Source organism: Saccoglossus kowalevskii, chromosome 18 (assembly GCF_978046115.1).
Source record: "Saccoglossus kowalevskii chromosome 18, keSacKowa6.1, whole genome shotgun sequence".
Lineage (NCBI taxonomy): Eukaryota > Metazoa > Hemichordata > Enteropneusta > Harrimaniidae > Saccoglossus > Saccoglossus kowalevskii.
In genome coordinates this window covers 13,722,363-13,742,257 of record NC_140658.1, presented here as the reverse complement: position 1 = coordinate 13,742,257, position 19,895 = coordinate 13,722,363, and the positions used below count along the sequence as shown (strand labels likewise).

General features: G+C 42.6%; 1 protein-coding gene across 1 annotated transcript in view; it reads right to left on the bottom strand.

Annotated features, from left to right (window-relative positions):
- Nucleotides 1–17,998, bottom strand: part of LOC146731598 (putative ATP-dependent RNA helicase DDX43) — a 28,996-nt gene extending 10,998 nt beyond the window's left edge. Inside the window, exons 1-11 of the mRNA XM_085492945.1 lie at nucleotides 17,581–17,998; nucleotides 15,616–15,835; nucleotides 11,436–11,500; nucleotides 10,399–10,480; nucleotides 10,216–10,313; nucleotides 3,476–3,531; nucleotides 2,741–2,859; nucleotides 1,735–1,845; nucleotides 1,526–1,599; nucleotides 1,137–1,204; nucleotides 127–227 (exon numbers count right to left, since the gene is read on the bottom strand). Coding sequence (XP_085349071.1) covers nucleotides 127–227; nucleotides 1,137–1,204; nucleotides 1,526–1,599; nucleotides 1,735–1,845; nucleotides 2,741–2,859; nucleotides 3,476–3,531; nucleotides 10,216–10,313; nucleotides 10,399–10,480; nucleotides 11,436–11,500; nucleotides 15,616–15,835; nucleotides 17,581–17,998 — 1,412 coding nt within the window. The remainder of the gene's footprint in view (nucleotides 1–126; nucleotides 228–1,136; nucleotides 1,205–1,525; nucleotides 1,600–1,734; nucleotides 1,846–2,740; nucleotides 2,860–3,475; nucleotides 3,532–10,215; nucleotides 10,314–10,398; nucleotides 10,481–11,435; nucleotides 11,501–15,615; nucleotides 15,836–17,580) is intronic.
- Between the last annotated feature and the right edge of the window lie 1,897 nt (nucleotides 17,999–19,895).

Below are 19,895 nucleotides of genomic sequence, written 5' to 3'. Positions count from 1 at the left end.
AAAAAAAAGTGTTATATGTGATCTGTAAATATGGTTTAAGAAAACAGTCTTTACAAATCAGATGAAAGTTTGGGTTTGGAGACTCATAAAAAGCATCTGGTCATAATATCTTATAATTTTTTTTACCTTGTCATAATAGTTTGTCTGTCTGGTCTGATATCTAATATAATCTTCATTATCTGTGGTTCAAATCCCATATCAAGCATTCGGTCAGCTTCATCTAGAACCTGTTATGAGAACAATACCAGTATAAGGGCCTGAGTCATGAAACATTACATATAATACAACTCTGGCAGAATCAACATTTCTGCTAGACATGAAAATATGCCACACACGTGATCCACATGACATACATAACGCACACCCAACCCACACGACACGCACGCACGCCCGCCCAACCCACACGACACGCACGCCCAACCCACACGACACTCACCCCACACGACATGCACACTCAACCCACATGACATGCACACCTAACCCACACGACATGCACACCTAACCCACATGACACGCACACCCAACCCACATGACACGCACACCTAACCCACACGACATGCACACCTAACCCACACGACACGCACACCCAACCCAACCCACAAGACATGCACACTCAACCCACATGACATGCACACCTAACCCACATGACACGCACACCCAACCCACATGACATGCACACCCAACCCACACGACACGCATACCCAACCCACACGACACGCATACCCAACCCACACAACATGCACACCCAACCCACATGACATGCACACCCAACCCACATGACACACACACCTAACCCACACGACATGCACACCTAACCCACATGACACGCACACCCACCCCACATGACACGCACACCCAACCCACATGACATGCATACCCAATTCACATGACATGCTAACCCAGTCCACGTAACATACCAAACCACACCAAACCACACAACACGACACACACACCCAACCCACACAACATACATACCCAACCCACATGGCATGCATAACCAGGCCACATGATATGCACACCCAGGTCATATGACATGCATACCCAGGCCACAAGACATGCATACCCAGGTCACATGACATGCCATGCATAACCCACATGATATGCAATACATAATTCACATGAGTGATGATGCTCACCAGATAAGTAATACTGCTAACATTGATGACACCAGCTTGTATTAAATCATTCAGCCTCCCAGGAGTAGCTAGCCATAAACAAGAACAACATGAAACAAGATTAAATTGTTTGCATGAATTTCTAATATGCAGGAAAAGTTAAAGGGCAGTGGTCACCCCACAGCACATGGTTTAAAGGGCAGTGGTCACCCCCACAGCACATGGTTAAAGGGCAGTGGTCACCCCCACAGCACATGGTTAAAGGGCAGTGGTCACCCCACAGCACATGGTTAAAGGGCAGTGGTCACCCCCACAGCACATGGTTAAAGTTCATGCATCGCTATGAGTCCCACATCATACAGGATGTGGCGCCACAGCTACTGCCTATCAAAGATCAAAAGAAAACTTACCTATTATGATCTCTACCCCTTTGTTGATTATATTGATTTGGTCCTTTCTGTTAGCACCACCATAAACACAACAACTAAAAAAACAAAATCAGAAGAGTAATGACATGATGAAACACAGGAATGAAATTGAGGCATTAATAAAATAGCATACTTCAATATTGCACATGTATAATAAATGGTACATGTTATAAATTGAATGTTATACTGACCCCTTTATTCCCCTATAGTGGTACTTATTACATTCCATTTCTATCTGCAATGCAAGCTCTCTGGTCGGTGACAATATCAGCACATTAGGACCACCACGTTCTGAGCGAGGACTGAAAAAACAAATATTTATTCACAAATCAAAGGATTGTAGTAGCAGTGATTATATTACGCACTATATCTGAGGTTGTTAACTATGGCTTTCCAATAATATGAAGTTATCATGATAGCAATATTTGTGATGCTAATTTGTCGATACCACTTTTGCTCACATGACCTATTGCTCATGCTAACTGTAAACCTACTACCCTTGTACTAATGTATTGGAACGCATAGTATGAATCACTACAGTTGTATTCACAAGTTAAATTGCTGCAGATAACTTTACATAACTTGAAAATTGCTATTGACTGTGCAGCTCTAGTCAAGGTGTAACATTCAGAGTTGATGAAGAGAAACGTTGGCCACAACTGGGTTTAACCTATAACATCAACCACAGCAGGTAGAGCCTCCATCAACTGAGCTATTGTGGATACTGATGCAAGTTCTTGGCAAATGAAGACATTAAAATAGTCATTTCAGTGTCACGTGGTATGAGCACTGAATTATCCATAAGCAGCTGACAGTCTACAATTGACTTTTTGTATTTGCGTAAATTAATTTATAATCAGCGTTATGCATGGGGCAATGAAAACTGCACACTGATATTCATATTTTATGGTTTTTCGTGGTGTAAGTCTGAAACACTCACTCAATAGTTTACAGTTTTAAACCCACAGTATGAGTTTCGTCATGCAATTTTCTTCACCTAAACTTTGGTTTTATATACACCTTATCCTGTTTTTTGCAAAACCAACAAGGATTTGTCACTAAATCAGTTCACAGCTTATTACATTTGTTCATTGATGAAAGTCAGAAAATCAGAAAAACTCATCTTAAATTTAAAAAAACAACAATGTTCTAGCAGTTTACAATAAATAAGCAGTATGACACAATTTGGGTACTTACACAGGTTGCAGGTCAATGTGTATCAATGCTGGTAGAAGGAATGCTAATGTTTTACCAGTTCCAGTCTGAGCTATACCAATCAGATCCAGACCTTGTAAAGCCACTGGCCAGCCTTGAGCCTGCAGACAATAGACAAAGACAATGTATACACAAGCTGGAACACTGCAGTAACAATAACTCAATCTTAGCGAGTTTGTACAGTAAAATCAGTAACATATTATTTATATTATTACAATTCGATTTAAAAGGCAGGTCTTTACCACTTTAAGACAAAGACAATGTAAAAACATACTTGAATACAACAATATTTCAATCTTAGCCAATATTGTCACATGTACTGTCAAATTTGTATTAGAAGCTGCGGCTTCTATTAAAATACATGTAGTACAATGCAACAGAGAGGATGCACCTTCTATTAGAACATCTACACATATGAGAAATGGGGAAATTTTGGTTGTCAATTTTTCAAAAAGAAAAAAAAAAGAATTTTATAGTAGAACATGTATATCACACATATATACATCATTTAGTTTTTACGTTGACTGTCAAGCTCATTGTCGATATAGGAATTCACGTAGTCACGCTGTTTCATGATAAACATTCTACTCATGAATATGCATTAAAACATAAATTTGATTCTAAATTAAGCACTAGAAACGACTAGAATATTCCAGTCATAAATTAAAATACTTGCAGCAATCTCTAATTCATTGAATTCCATCAATACTAATTTACCTGAATCGGTGACGGGGTCTTGAACTTCTGTTTATATATTTCATCTAAAATATCAGCTATAAATGAACAAAAATGTCATTAAATTAGGCGAGGGTTCTTCGAACCCGCCTATTCACATAGTTCATACCCACCATAGACTCCGGTCAGTCAAAATGACTATTTTGAACTGTAGGCATTAATCAGCGATTCTGCCGGTGACGGAGAGATAGAATCCAGGTCAGGGGAAGCCCCATGACCTCAAGATTCTTTTACCCCTTACGTCACGAACCCACGTGACCGAGGCCACCTGGCAACGCCACAGGTAGCCGTCCATCACTCTGGTTCCTTTCTCTCCGCCTCGAGGACTTAGACCAACGCGACGGAAAGAGTGGGGAGGTTGGGGGGGGGACCCGGAGTCTATGGTGGGTATGAACTATGTGAATAGGCGGGTTCAAAGAACCCTCGCCTAAATTCACTACGTTCAATTACCCACCATAGACTCTGGTCAGTCAAAATGACTATTTTGAACTGTAGGCAGAGTCAGACACCGATAGGTGGCGGGTTTTTCCGAGCAAACAGAAAAAAAAGGAGAATGATGAAAGACTTTCCCCCAGTCCGGGATGAAAAACAAACCCAAAGACCTAAGTTAAGACCCAATAAGGGTGGTGTCTTACCTTGCCTGTGCTGTCCCAGAAGCAAGAAGCCAATGCTGCTGTGGTGACAGGGTTCGGTGTGCCCGAGAAAGCTAGACCCAAGCCGAACTCGGGGGTGATAAGCTTGAAGTAGGACCGAAACAGTTCGCATGAGGGCGTAGGTCGACAGAAGCGAAACCTGGGAGCTTCCAGGAAGTGCTAGTGGAACAGACAATCTGCCCGCAAAAATGCAGAGACTGACTTATCGCCTATGCGCAGAGGCCCCTGCAGTCGTTCGGGCTGGGTCAGCAAACAAGGCCTGACCCGCTACGACGGGGCCTAACTTGAAGAGACCCTGCTCAATAGATTGGGTGTCTCCTAGGTAGTAGTTGATGAAGACGTTCTGCGTTCTCCAGAAGCCTGCCCTCAGAATGTGTTTGAGGGGGGGGGCACCTGACGCTAGCGCTAGTGAGTTAGCAATCGCACAGACCTCATGTTCTTGTACTTGGTGTCTCTGCAAGGTCTGTGTTGAGGAGGATAGTGTATTATAGACCTCCAGTACAGTCGCAGTAATCCACCTGGGGATGGAAGTCGGGGAAACCGGCTTATCCCGCTTGTCAGGGCCGTAACACAAAAACATGTGTTTGGTTCCCCGTCTAGAAAACCTGGTACAGTTCTCGTAGCAGCTCAGCGCTCGGACCGGGCAGAGAAGCAACTCCTCCTGATCTTCCGGACTGACAATATTTGCCAGCCGGGGGATGACGATCGGTTGAGGATCGTGTCCTGGGATTTGGTTCTTGGCGAGAACCCAATTCGTGTCTTAGTACAACTTGATCGCCCATAAAAGCGGCACAACCGTCCGCAAAGGATAGTGCGCGCCTAGCTTCGACCGGCGCCTACCTGAGGCGAGAGCCAGTAGGAAGACTATTTTCCACCTCAAAAAATTGAGTGGTGCTGATTGGAGAGGCTCAAAAGGCGGTCTGCTTAAAGTGGACAACACAGCCGACAAGTCCCAGTTGGGCAGTTCCCTTGCATGGGGTCTCAGCGTCTGGAAAGCAGTAAATAGTCTCCTAATAGTAGGACAATCGGTTAGTCTTGTTCCCGTACGTTTGAATGGTGGGGCACAAGGCCGACCTGTAGCCAACGATCGCTGCGTAGGACAAACCCACTTCGTCAAACAGGTGGACGAAGGAGCCTGCTACCTGGCCAATAGAGGGATGGTATCGATCAATCTCCCTTCCGCTACACTAACCAGTGTATGCTCGCAGCCTAGAAATGTAGGCTGCATTGGTGGAATCCCAGTTCGCCCTGGCCAGGACGTTGGCAGCCCGCTCAGATAAAGCTTTCGTATGGGCGGGTCTAATGAGAGCCTCTATGCGGGTAAGTGATACCCGCTGGGCTCGTGGTAGTGCGCCGTCTGGTTGGGATGGCATGTCCGGTAAGTCCGGAAGCACTGCTGGTGTTTCGACTATCGTTTCCGACAGAAGTGGAAACTAGGCCCTGTTCGGCCAATTGGGTGCAACCAATGATAATATGCAGGTGTGCACCTGTTGAAGTCTTCTCCGGTGCCCAGTGGACTAGCGGGAAGGGAGGAAAAGCGTACACAACTAAGTGGATCCGGGGGGTAGCAAAGCGACCCTGGCCCAGGCTCCTGGAGTCAGCAGGAGTGTTACGTACGTCGGGAGCTTGGTGTTCTGGGGTGCGGCAAACGGTCTAACCTTGGACCGTCCACAGCCGAAACAGTCTGGAGGCTACCCACTGGGGTATCAGCCACTCCGTGTTCTGGAGACGGAGTCGCCCTGAAAGGGCATCGCCAGACTGTTCCTCACCCCTGGAAGGTGGTGTGCGGTTAGCTCCCCATTGTATTCCAGGCACCAAAGGAGGATTTTGCTCCGCTAGGACTGACAACGATGGGGAATGCGTCCCCCCTCCTTCTTGAAGGAGACCACCGCTGCGTTGTCTGTGCGGAGCAGGACTCTGTGGTCTCGAACTACAGGTAGAAAGCGTGGTAGTGCTAATTGTACACTGCTCACAGTTCGAGCCGGTTGATATGGTGGTCCCAAAACTATGCGGGAGCCATATCCTTGGGCTTGTTCGTCCAATAGATGCGCTCCCCAACCCTTGGCGGAGGCATTTGTTACCAGAGTCATACCTGTGGCAAGCGGGTCCAAGGGGCCCCTCTGCCCGAGGTTGGTCAGTGACGACCACCAGGGCAGGGCTTCCTTCACTTGGTCCGAGATCGAAACCCGCCTATCTAGTTCCCATAGAAGAGCTCGGCGTTATAACAAGTGTTATACCGGGCGGCTGCGTAGTGCGGCCTGGGGAACGAACCTTCGAACTGAGGTCATCATTCCGATGATCCGCATTAGTTCACGGAGGGACACCGAGGGAACGCTGACTAGGAATTCGGCTAGGCTGCTTAGCGCTAAGCAATATGCTTGAAATAGCTAAGCCAAGCTTACCTCTGTGTCAAAACTCCATGCCCAGGGACACCAACTGCGCGTTGGCTCAAGGTGGGACTTGTTGATTTACTAACGAGCCCAGCTGGTGAAGTAAATCCTGTGTTAGCCTGATGCGTTTGGCTATTACCCCTTGCCCGGGTTGTTGGTAACCAGTAGTCTGGGTACGGATTGAGGTGTACCGACATCTGGTGAAGCAGCAGCACTACCCGTTTTATCCCTCTGGTGAAACACGTAGGGCGCTGTGCTGGGCGATTCGAAGGAGATGGCAACTCGCTAGGTGCATCGGTACGTGCAGGTAGGCCCCGCTTAAATCTAGCGGGGCTAGCCAGTCAAAACGGTGGATGGAGAGAAGAACCCTGTATGGGGTCTCCATGTGGAACCGATCGAGGGGCACGTACTGATTCAGTCTGTCTAGGTCCAAAACTGGACGCCTGCCACTTGTAGATTTGGTACTACGAACACATTTGGGTAGAAGCCTGGACTTAGTTCCGGCTGATGTACCCTGTGTATGGAGTCTTTCCCCAGCAAACTGCTACTTCCTGTCTGATTGCTTCCGCCTTGCGGGAGTCCCCTGGCAGTGCCCAACAGAGGAGACACTGACTGGGGGAAGTGGAGATTTCAGCGGTATGCCGTAAATGGATGTCACCACCTGGGAAGGTCCAGTGGTCGGTCACCCGCCGTCTCCAAACCGGACTACACCAGCGCAGTCTGTGTACGACAGGGATGTGTGGCCATGTGTTCGGCAGTTGCAAGGGGGGAGGGTGCTCCCTTCCCCCATGAGGCGAGTTCCCCAAGGCCTGAAGTAGTCACTAAGTTGTGACCTGGCCACTCACCGAACACGTGCCTGTCTCCCCCGGTTGCAGAGGTGGGCGTCAAACATCCTTCCCCTGCTGCCGGGTAGACATCCGCCCAGAGAGGGTGAGGAGCCACTACCTGGCTCTTACCTCCCTGGGGGCATGCCACTACCCTTCCCTCCCATGGAAGGGTATAAGCGCTTGCCTCCTGGCTGACTCTGGCTAGCGGGCAACGGCCTAGGGCGTTGTGTTTTCTGTGCTTGGGGTGCCCTCCGCTTGCCCATGGCAGGACCAACTGGCTAGCAGATTCAATCTGAACCCTCTGATTCATTGCACTCCGAAGCTCCGAGACTGTACCCACCATTCCCTGAACAAAGAGGGTGGAGGGTATCCAGTCTGCGTCACTGAGGTGGGGACGTACCCCGGCTCAGCTTGTCGGCGAAAACACATGCGTCTAAGGCCGCGTCTCGTAGCACAGTAGTGGCCCTGGCCAAGCGAGCCAGGGGTGTCGCACGTAGATGTGCGGTGGCCCACCAGTAAAAATGTCGCCTGGTCTAGGAGGCTGGTGCGTTCTGCCTCCAAGGTCACCAGAGTGCTGGGCACGCATAATAATGCGCTCAAGCAACTCTGCCCTCAGGGCTAGATGGGTCGTCCTCAATTGGCAAAGACACCCATGGAACGCTGCTATCCCCCTTTGTTCGGTTTGCCAAATTCATGGTACCGGGGTCTGGGGAAGGAGCCTTGGAATCCGGTTGTGGGTGTTTTGGTCTCATCCCACGCTATGGGGTCTGATCCCGAAATACACCGACCGGGTAGCGTTTGGTCCAGTGGGAAATGTTGCCTAACGTTATCCCCACCCGGGGGCCTTAAGCATTACATCCTCTGCGGCTGACCAACGCTACCCATCAACACCGTTTGCATGCTCTGCGCCCCACTCCGCATTCAGACGGACAGGGGAGAGATGTGCTGATGGGGTTGCTTTGGATCCCGACGCCTGTGATCCCATAAGCGTTGAAGCAACCTTAAGTGGTCGCTTTAGGATCAAGGGTGGGGGTATATACATCGTATCACTGGGATCGATGATACTCCGCCTCACCCCAAAAGCGTGGCTCACCGAGTCATATAGATGGAAGACTCTGAGGGACCGCCCGGAGTACCGGCTGTATCCAACGTGAGTGAACTGCGTCTCCTCTAACTTAAAATATGTGAGAGGGAGTGTGTTCGACTGTGCGTCTCATGACAGGGTCGGTTCCCTCTGGGGATGCCCATGGACCGGTAAGAAAGGAGTCAAAACCCACAGCGGGGACCGGACACAAGGATAAATTCGTTACCGTTGTACCGTTACCGCGTGATGAACCCTAGCTGGCTGAAAGTGGGGGGGGGGTCAACACGTGCCCTGCCCTGAAAGCCCTGCCCCGAGATCGGAGACTTGGCTGCCAGCACCCCGTTGGCATTCAGTGCCCGCGGATCCAGAGAAGGGCCGGTGCAATTAGCCTGAGCCTTGGCCACCCCCCAAAAATAGTGGGAGAGCCGTGACTGGGAACGGGGGTTCCCCCGAAGAGACGTGTTTGAATGCAAACATGCTTTCGTGTCTCTTCCTGCTTGCCCACCGAAGGGACACAGTGGAGACAGCTCGCTCCGACTGCGTCTGATCTACCCGGCCTGCCAGGGACGCAATTGCCCCGACAGTCCTTCGACCAAAGCCCTCAACTCGGAGGCAAACCCGGTGCCGTGCGAGGAAGGGTCCACAAAGAGACCCGCAACGGGCCCCATAGGAGGAAAGCCTCCAGGGGCACAGCCTCGCTGCAGCCGGTAAAATCGGGTAAACCACCGCCTGAAAAAAAACTGACTGTGAGGATGCCCTCCGATCAGCGGAGGAGACCGAGAAAAATATCGGTACCTCCACCGTCGGGCCTCTTACTCGACGTCCCGGTACATGAAGTACCGGTAGCCGAGCGTGAGGACTTTCCACTCATGCAAAACACGCAACTCACTATAACCGATTTGTTTACTGGACGCGTGACCTTGCTGTGACGCGGTCATGCAGTCTCAGCGATCTTGATGGCTCTGAAAGAAAATCTCAGGCCTCAGAACTCCAGTGAAAAAAACACGCTTTCACGCAAAAACCCCGGAACCCGCACGTAGCTACGACAAAGTATCTCGGATGCGGTTTCTATGCTGGTAAATTCTGAATATAACCACTGCACGGTCGACTCGAAACACGAGGAGACCGGAAAGAAAAACGGCAGCGAGCCCTGGTGCTGTCATTACACCTAAATATTGCTAAATACATTAAAAATAAAAGACGACATGCATGAGGGAAACGAATTACAGTTGTAAAGGGTGCCGCCATGAAATCAACATGTGACTACGTAGTGGCGCCGGATTTTGATTTCTTTGCTGTGAAAAATACTACACACAAAGGGGAAAACAACACGAGGGTAACAAAAGAACAGGTAAAACTTATCCTACCAGCTACCATGTCGGATGCCGAGCAGCGGCAACAACCCAAGCTATAAATCCGGACAGGAAAAAAAAAAGCAGGCGATCCAGCAGAGCTCGCTAAATTTCATCTCCACTCGAGGCGGAGAGAAATTAAGAGTGATGGACGGCTACCTGTGGCGTTGCCAGGTGGCCTCGGTCACGTGGGTTCGTGACGTAAGGGGTAAAAGAATCTTGAGGTCATGGGGCTTCCCCTGACCTGGATTCTATCTCTCCGTCACCGGCAGAATCGCTGATTAATGCCTACAGTTCAAAATAGTCATTTTGACTGACCGGAGTCTATGGTGGGTAATTGAACGTAGTGAATTTAACACACAATTTTAACATATAGTAATTTTATAATATTCAAAGATGATAAACTGGGATCTTACGGTAATGCTCAAATGCCTCTTCGAACGTTTTCACTGGATTTGGTATATTTCTTGGATTCTCACACAGGTCACTCACAGATATATCCATATTATCCCGCCTGTGAACATATTTATATGATTAATATACATAGAAGTTAATTGAAAATTATTCTATAATTAGATTTTTATTTCCAATTTACACACCTAAACTCTTCCGCCTCTTCAGGTGTCATTTCTGCCACAGAGGGCGCTTCAATATAGAAATTTTTCTTCAATGTTGGAAGACCTGGAAACAAATTTAAAAGAATTACATGTATATGAGAAGTACATTTATCCTTTATATCAATATCAAATAGTGATGAAACTGTCAAAAAATGAAAGATTGTGTCACAGTATAGAAGGACAATTAGTAGTATAATAAATGCATTCACTGTCAGAAACACAACCCCAATGAAAAGGCATAAATAAAATAATGAAAACGGAGCAAAAGTCAAACATGAACGTTGTACCAAGTGATTAACATACAATATACGTTTGAGAATATACAACAAGACTAATTAAGCATCAGTGCAGTTTAAGAGGGAATAATGTTTCTATTAAAGGAATAGCAGTTTTAATTGCACAAGAAACTTTAGTTTTGAGAGAGAAACAAAGGGTAGGGTTGGTGGTATTTTAGGGGGTATATATTTGATTTGTTTGCTTAAATTTCAGCATGGTTTGAATTTTGTTAAAATAGTAGCGACATATTAAACTCTGCACTCCCAACGATAAGGTATGAAATTATTATAACAATAACTCCTGTCATTTGACTGTATAGTGGTCCAGTGGTACACGTATCTACTAATTAAAACTGGTTTCTTGTTTTATTATATGCTTTGCTTATTATCTGCTTGAGGGAGGAGATGCTAACTGCCGGAACCCCCTTGTGAAGAACACAGAGGCATGATCATCAGAGTTGAAAGGGCACTCACTTTAAACACCAAATTTGATAAAAATGTCTCAACATAAACAAATAATTTGGGGTATACATGTATCAGCTGGCACTAAGCTAAAATCTTAGGCATCAAGGGAATTTGGCTTTAATATATCTGTACTAGAAGCTCAAACCCTGGAAAAGTCAAGTGATTTGATTAGTTTCCGATGAACATCAGCAGGTTGGTAAAACACCAACTGATATAGTACAAAGCTAGACATGTAGGGGCATAATTTGCCTCAAAATACTAAGAAGTGTAGTCACTTACCAGCCCATTTTCTTGCTTCATTTTCTGCTCTCTCGCTGTGAACTTTTTTCCAGTCAATTCTAGGTCTGTGAAAAATTATATACGATACTGTTTTTGATATTGGTAAACTGGCGTCAAGTCTAATTATAGACTTTATTAGAAGATGGACATGCATTCGTGGAAAACATAAAAAGAAATGGATTTTGTTTTGTGCATGACGAGTAGGAAATACGTAAATTGACAGTTTTATTAACTGCTGACAGCAAAACGACCTTTATGTACTTCATGGTGTAGTAGCTAGAACAAAGATAGTATTGTAAAATCTGTATTAGAAGCCGCATCCCTGATATAAGTCGCACCCAGTATTTTTGTATAATTGAGAACCAAAAATTCATCATTTCTCATATGTGTAGATGCTCTAGTAGAAGCCGCATCCCCTCTGTTGTATTGTACCCTCGTATTAGAAGCCGAATGTCTATGTGCTGTGTTACTAGCACATAGACATGCCAGAGTTTCCAATAACTCTTCACCTGTCACCAATAGCAGATTTTATTTAGATTCGGCTACAATACATTGTGTTACTTTTGCAACCAATGGATAAGCCAAATTATAAACCAGGAATTATTCTGCAAAAATGCTCATCATTTAAAAACATGCCAATACCCACAGAAATGTAAATTAAACATTGCAAACATTTTGCTTGATATGAAGTGTATGTTACAAAAAATACTTGTTTTGTAATATGCTCATGATCAGTTTTATTGTAAAAAGTGCAATATAGGTTAATAAATTATTATTATTATTATATAGTATACACATTTCTGAAGATGCTAAACCACAGTATGAAATTTGCTAAGCAAATTGATGTAGCACAAGCGACTATGGCTAATTTAGCGGAACCCCAGAATGCATATTATGATTATTCTAAAGCACATTTTTGCTGAGAATCTTGATCGGAATTCGTAATACCTCAGTCGTTACAGGCTCTACTCAGACTCTACTCAGACTCTACTCAGACTCTACTCAGACTCTACTCAGACTCAGAATGTATTGTAAAAAGAAAACGCAGTTGTTAAATTTGGTGATCAGTTTGGTATAATAGAAAGCATTTAAATAACCTTTAAAATAACCTGTGGTCTGCGCATGCACCTTGGTAGGACGTGTCTCACGTCGGCTCTCCGTTCCAAGTAAAACTAATCCTGTTTTTCTGCAAATTTTACTGTGCAAAATGCGTTGCGATGACTGTCGTAAAACCCATGGAGTGAAGCTATGCCAAGGGGATTTGAATTTGTGCAAAAAGTGTGAAAACCAAAGATTTCCACTCAACCAAGATCCAGTGCTATCACCGGCTACCAATATGGCGGACAAAAGCACAACTGGTACCCCATCAATAGACCTACCAACAACACCTTCACTCGACGTTAGCGAAGGTATGAAACTGGACAGCATACTAACAGCTTTGTCAACTCGCACAAAGAAAATGGATGGCTTGGCAGGCATGCAAAGCAAACTGACAGAACTCCAGATATCTGCTACCTTTGTCTGTGATTGTTTTGATGAGCTCAAAACGCAGATCATTCAACTACGTACTGAAAACGAACGCCTAACAAAATCGTTGAGTGAAACAAAAGAGGAACTTGCAACACTGCAACAATACTCACGCAGAAACAACCTAGAAATTTCAGGCATACCTGTGACCGATGTCGAGAACACTGATAACATTGCAGTCAAGGTAGCGGAGGTCGTTGGTGTCACCATCACACCCAACGACATTGATATATCACATCGACTCCCCCGCAAAAACAGAAACAACCGTCCACCAACAATTATAGTAAAATTTATGAGGCGCACAACAAGAAATGAAATCTACAATGCCAGGAAAAATCTAAAGGGAAAGAACACTCGCGACATTGGTTTTGAAGAAGCAGCGCCGATCTACATAAACAAAAACCTCACCAAAGAAAATAAGGAACTATTTTATAATGCAAACAAACAACGTAAATCCAAAGAGTGGAGGTTTATATGGTCGATGAATGGAAAAATATTCGTCAAAAAGAACATTGGAGATCCTGCAGTCCGTATAACCAAGCTCGCTGATGTCCAGCGCATAATGTAATTAGTTTTTGTACTTTAATTGCTGTCTATCACCATTTTAATGGATACCCATGTAAATAGAAACACTAATCATAATAATCGCAACAGCCAATCTTTCTCAGTTGAACAGTTTATTCATAATATTTCACTAAACCAGTGTTCTTTCATGCATTTCAACATCAGATCCCTTAGAAAACACTACGATGAATTAATTTCCTTTTTGAATATTACAAAACAAAGCTCTTTATTTTTGGGATTAACTGAAACATGGTTGCATTCAACTTCTAATTCTTCCCTCTACAACATTCCATCATACACTCTAGTTACAAGCAATCGACAACACTCGCTGGGTGGAGGTGTTGCATTGTATATACACAGCTCTCTGTCTTTTGAAAGCGCAGATACAATCAAAATTCTGCACTGTGAATTGATGCTTGTGGAAACTACCATTATTAACAAAAGGTTGGTTGTAGATGTTAATTACCGTTAATGTTAACACTCCTTACCACGAATTCTTAATTAGCTTGGAAGAATGTCTTGACCAGTTGTCGGCCAAAGGTAAATCATGTATTCTTCTTGGCGATTTTAACATTGACACATCTACTAACATCCCATCTGCTACTAATTGTTTTGCACTTCTAAATTTATATAACTTCACTCAATTGATTAACAGCCCCACCAGAGTAACTGACACATCAAATACTATCATTGATCACCTGTTAACTAATATCTCCGACTCTTTTATTGAGTGTGGGGTTATCGAAAACGACGTTACTGATCACTATCCGATCTTTGGCACCATAAAAAACCTACCGGTACATCACGTATTCAAATTGAAATCTACATCTGGCATTTTCGATTTTTACAATTACAACTCGGAAGCATTTTTGACCGATTTAGGCAAAGTCTCTTGGCAACCCGTATATGACTGTTTGGATCCTAACAAAGCGTATAACACATTCTATGACATTTTTCACACTATTTCCTCTGAGCACCTGAAGAAAAAAACAGCTAACATGAACAAAACACATGCCAATAAGCCATGGCTGTGGAAAGGTTTGCTAAAATCAACCAAAAATTGTTCGCTTGATAATGTTTTCAGATTGCCCCCACGGTCCTTCTATTTAAAAAACTAAATATTTTAGACATCTATAAACTCAGTAAGTTTCACACCTGTCTGTTTGTTTTTGATCTTAATAAGAATTCGTTTGCCCATATGGTTGACCACTACTTTAAACCTTTTCCTTATAACTATGCAACACGTCAAGCTAGTAGTTCCAATTATTATATTCCTAGATTGAATCTTACAGTACTACTAATCAACACAGTATCACCTATACAGCAGCAAAAAAACTGGAACTCACTTCCTGATTCCATAAAAATTATCAAAAGCAGATACGTATTTAAAAATACGTTAAAACTGTATCTCATGAATGTGTAAACGTACCATGTTCAAAAGTCTGTATATAATTATTGTTCATTTATCTTTAAGTTAAGTATGCTATGCATTTAAATAATAACATCGGTATTATGGGGCCTCAGACTAGGGTAGTTTGTATGAACTATATCTGTGGTCCTCACCAGAATTACTGCTATTATAATAATTATTATTGTGTATATTATTTATTATATATTTTCTGGTGAAATAAAACCAACTCAACTCAACTCAACTCAACTCAACTCTGTTGTGGTTGACGTTTAGGGTTTGAATCCTACCCTTGACCATCTACCAGTATTTCAATAGTTGAAAATGAAACATATCTAACAGTTACTGTAAAAAGGTTAATTATTGCTTATTTCGCTGACTGGTAAATGCGCTAAATTAAAACCCAATGAATATATAAAATTTAGCATAGAACACGTTATCTAAATGATAAAACCGTGAATTTAAAACCCACTGAATATGCGAAATTTAAACCCAGTGAAAATTACTCATTTCACAGGATGTACCGTAGCTATGTCACTGCTGATTTATAAGTTATCTACACTGTATCTGAAGTGATTAACTCTGCATACTTGTACAAATACACAACAGTAGCACTTTACTGTAGCAGTTTGCAATCTGCATCTACATAAAGAGTCACATGCAACAGAAACATGGTTTCACCTGGAAGCTTCTTTCTCAGTCTCTCCCACAGGAAAAGAATGCAACATTTCTTCTTCTGTGAATAGCATTACAAATGTACGGAAGTGCACCGTATACCACATAACATTTACACAGTACATGTACAAACACAGTGAACACGTCTGGATAAATATAATATTCCTTACTTTGATTCTAACACCGCTGGATTCCTGTAATTCTCGTATTGTACTGCCACCTCGACCTGAAAAACAGTAATATGCACATATTATAAAGTATTATTTTACATCTGTCACCATAAGTTGCAGCCGGCTGTAAGTCTGCGCTATTTTACAAGGTACTTTTGTCCTACCATATAAGGAAATGAATTTTCAAATATGGAATGATTACGCACTTAAGTGTATAAAAACAAACATGGCTGCCACCAGGGTTAGACCAGACTTCACATAAACAAGTTTGCTGATTCTGTTCCAAACTTTTGGATTTCGGCACTCCCATGATGTATCCTTCTTGGAAGGAAAAAATGTACAATAACAAGGTTATTACGAGGATACCTCAAAGTATGTACTCAGACAGTACGTCATCACATCGACCTCCGCTACACGCAGGTCGATACTCCCGCTGTACTGTATTCAAGCATACTTTGAGGCATTATCGTAATAACCTCATAATATACATCCAGCACCAACAACAATAGAAATGATTCTTTCCTAAAATGATGTTTAAGCACTTATTTCAAATTGTATCAGGACTCATTGAACGTTCAAATTTTCTATATATATGGGGTAAACTCATTGCCAAATGACGCTTAATGATGTCACGTTTCTTTGTTTATATTGTTTCTTTGTTTATATTGTTTATTATTGACAGAAATAGTCAATAGATGCAAATCTTTGCACGTTTCAAAAACAATTTTAGTATATTATAATCTCTCATTAAATTATTACTACAAGGTGGAAAAAGAGTCATCAAGAGAATACTGCAAAGTATGCACTTGGGCAGTACAGGATCACATCAACTTTCGCTAAGAGTCACTATTTATGATCTCAGTACTGCTTTCCCCTGGTTTGAAATTCACAAGTCTGTGAAAGAATTTATTTAGACATTCTAGGTAACTTTACCCACTCACTAGGTTAATTTAGAACCATTCTGCTAGCAGAGAAATAAAACCAAACTAACAATACTTATATAGGACATATATGATCACAATGGGATGATAACTTGTGAGGATTGCATGGAAAAAAATACTGGCCCTGATGGTAAGTTGCTGGCACAAAAATAAACATGACAAACTATGTTGGCCACAAATAAAAAATTAATAATATCAAACAAAAATTAAAAATGAACAGACGCTGACTTTCAAAAAAATATGTAATTTTGATAATGCAGAAAAAAATTTGCTGTTATAAATTATTAGAACTTGAAAGTGTTTATAGTTCCTTTCAAAAGTGACACTTAACCAGTTCTTTCACAGAGTCACTTATTTACATTAGCACTTTTAGTGATGTTGTGGTTCTCTCGCTTTGCAAACCCCATCTTTTGAATCTTTGGTAACTTCACAGTATCGGCAGAGATTACTGTAAAACCAATTATTTTCGTTGACATTTAATTTCACTATTTTGATGCTTTGAGCACATTCACTGTGTTTTAATTTCAAGAATTTGTTAAGGAAAAAACAAGTTTTATTGTTATTTTACATGTTCACATAAGATTTCATTTAGCGGATTTTACTTATCGGCGAAAATAGCAAAATTAAAACCCAGTGAACTTGTAATGCATTTACGGTACTTTGGTTACAAGTGATAATATTTTCAGTGGGTTTGTTTATTTACTAATCCAAGCAGCATACACAAATATATTGACTGTGAAACCACATTTGTATTTGAACTACCAGTAAAAACAGTTGTTACATTTCCTGGTACATTTCGAAACTGTTGCCCACCCACCGTCTTTATGAAACAAGAAATACCAGTATTATAAGGCACTTACCGATGATTTTTCCGACTTCGGAATTTTGTACGTGAATTGTTTTGGCATTTGACCCATCACGGGATCGTGACCCGAATCCACCATGCTGGCTACCAAAACCAGCACCGCGACCGAACCCTTGTCCTCGGCCACGGAACTGTGATCCACCAGACTGGCCGTATTCTCTCGGCCGAATATAGTCTGGTGTCGAGCAGTTCGAACTGTCCGGCTGAGGGTCCCTCCAGTTTTTAAAACTATCTGAACGATTTTGGCCTGAGTTCAAACCATTCCATGACGACGAAGTCCCTCGACGCAAGCCTCGACCAAATGCGCCACGGCTACCCCGGCTACCTCTGTATCCTGAAGTCTGTGGAGTTTCATCATAACTACCACCGTATACTGCTGTATCACTGGATATTTCCTCCTCCCAGTCGCTCATTGTGCAACGGAAAGTACAGGGATTGGTCAAGCAAGAAAAACAAAGACGTCCACACAATCACAAACTTCCAGTCAATAATTCAAACTTCCGGCCGGCAGCATGGGATTGCCTCGATATGGATACTCTATGAGGGCGCTCTGACAGTGATACAAACTTTAACAAAGCCACATATTGTTCATTTTAAGGTAAAGACCGTGGGAAGAACAGGGGGAAAACGAGCATTTTCCGTGAGCATACTACAATAAAACCTGCACACCTTTTGATACTTTAAGGTAGAAGTCTACTCATAAAGAAAATACCAAGATTGTATTTTTGCAACAAATTATACTCGCTCTCAGTCGGCCGACTTTTAACTGTGACCACGGAGCACTGTGAGCCTTATATCAGCGTCTTACCCGCAATTTTACCTTGTGGTAAAAGTAAAATTGTCAGCCGACTAGAATCAGCCGTCTACCGTCGGTTATGGAAGGCCGAGTATTTTATGTGTAAAAAGTTACATTCATATTTATAAATTACATATTTATATTCACAAAACCTTGTAGAATCTCCATGTGTGGTTATGAAACCTTCATTTGTGTTAATATTTGTATTTGTGAAATTTTTATTTGTATTTGTAAAAATTCAATTCGTATTCGTAATACAAATGTGCAAAGCCAAATGAAGTGATCCTGTAAATGTGTGTAATGCTATCGTGCATTTTTTTTTACATCTGTTGGCTGTAGCTCAGGATTGTTTGCGATAGAAAAAAATCGATTGATTAGAAAGACGCAAATGTTGCGTACACACGAGCTGAATAGTTGATGTATCAACATTACCTTTGAATAGATGCAATTCACTTACCATGAACTGATTTATGCAGACACTCATATTTCCATTTTCAATGAACTCACTTACCACGATCTAATATGTGCATTTGCATTTATTATATATTTCAATTTCAGCCAGTCAGTCAGTCAGTCAGTCAGTCAGTCAGTCAGTCAGTCAGTCAGTCAGCCAGTCAGCCAGTCAGCCAGTCAACTAACTCGTGCTTTTCATAAGTCAAAATTACATGTTGTCTACATTTACATTTTTACATTGTGGCCTGATTCGTGATGTCAAAATGCATGTAATCGTTAATTTGATTTTCAGTTGCATACTAATAACAAAAAAGGAAGAAAAGTTGAAAAAGACATTGTTAAAATTAGTTGAAATGTTGTAATCGTCGAAAACCGGAAATGTTCGTTGAAAACTTACGTGAACAGTTGATATGTATAAATTTGGAAAGCCTGAAAATCAACAACTTGTCGAAAAGACGTATTAGCTGTCTGCAACTGAAAGTAGTTAAAGCGGGGGATTCGTCACCTGCGCACGTGTCAGATGACCATAGAGCGTCATTGTTTACAAACAAGCGCCTACCCATGAGCCTTTGCGTTTTATAGAATAGATTAAGAACATAAACAATAGCGTCCCATGATTCTTTGGTGCAATCCCTGGGTTTGAAAGATTCCCCTTTATTTTGTGAGGTCAGTAATGAGAAAAAAGTATTCACAATGTTTAAATTTAGCGAATTTGAGGTTGTAGGGATATTTACTATAATACAATACGTCTAATTGTTATTTTTGCATATTCGCTGGATTCTAATAGTGAAAGGTTTAATTAGAAGGTAGAAAGTTGCCAAAGTACTTGTAGTCGTTATTTTTAATTACAGTCAAAGCAATTTCCACCACTTTAAGTGAAGTGAAAACATATGTGCTCATTTACTTTTTCTGTGAAATGATTTTTTTTTGACTGTCGACAGTTCTCGGGCCTAATAAAGAGTCACTTATTTTCAAACGCTGTAGGTGTTATAACAAAATGCCGAAGGCATTTTTCAAGCGAGGGCCATAAGGTCCGAGAGACTGTTATAGCATATAAATGC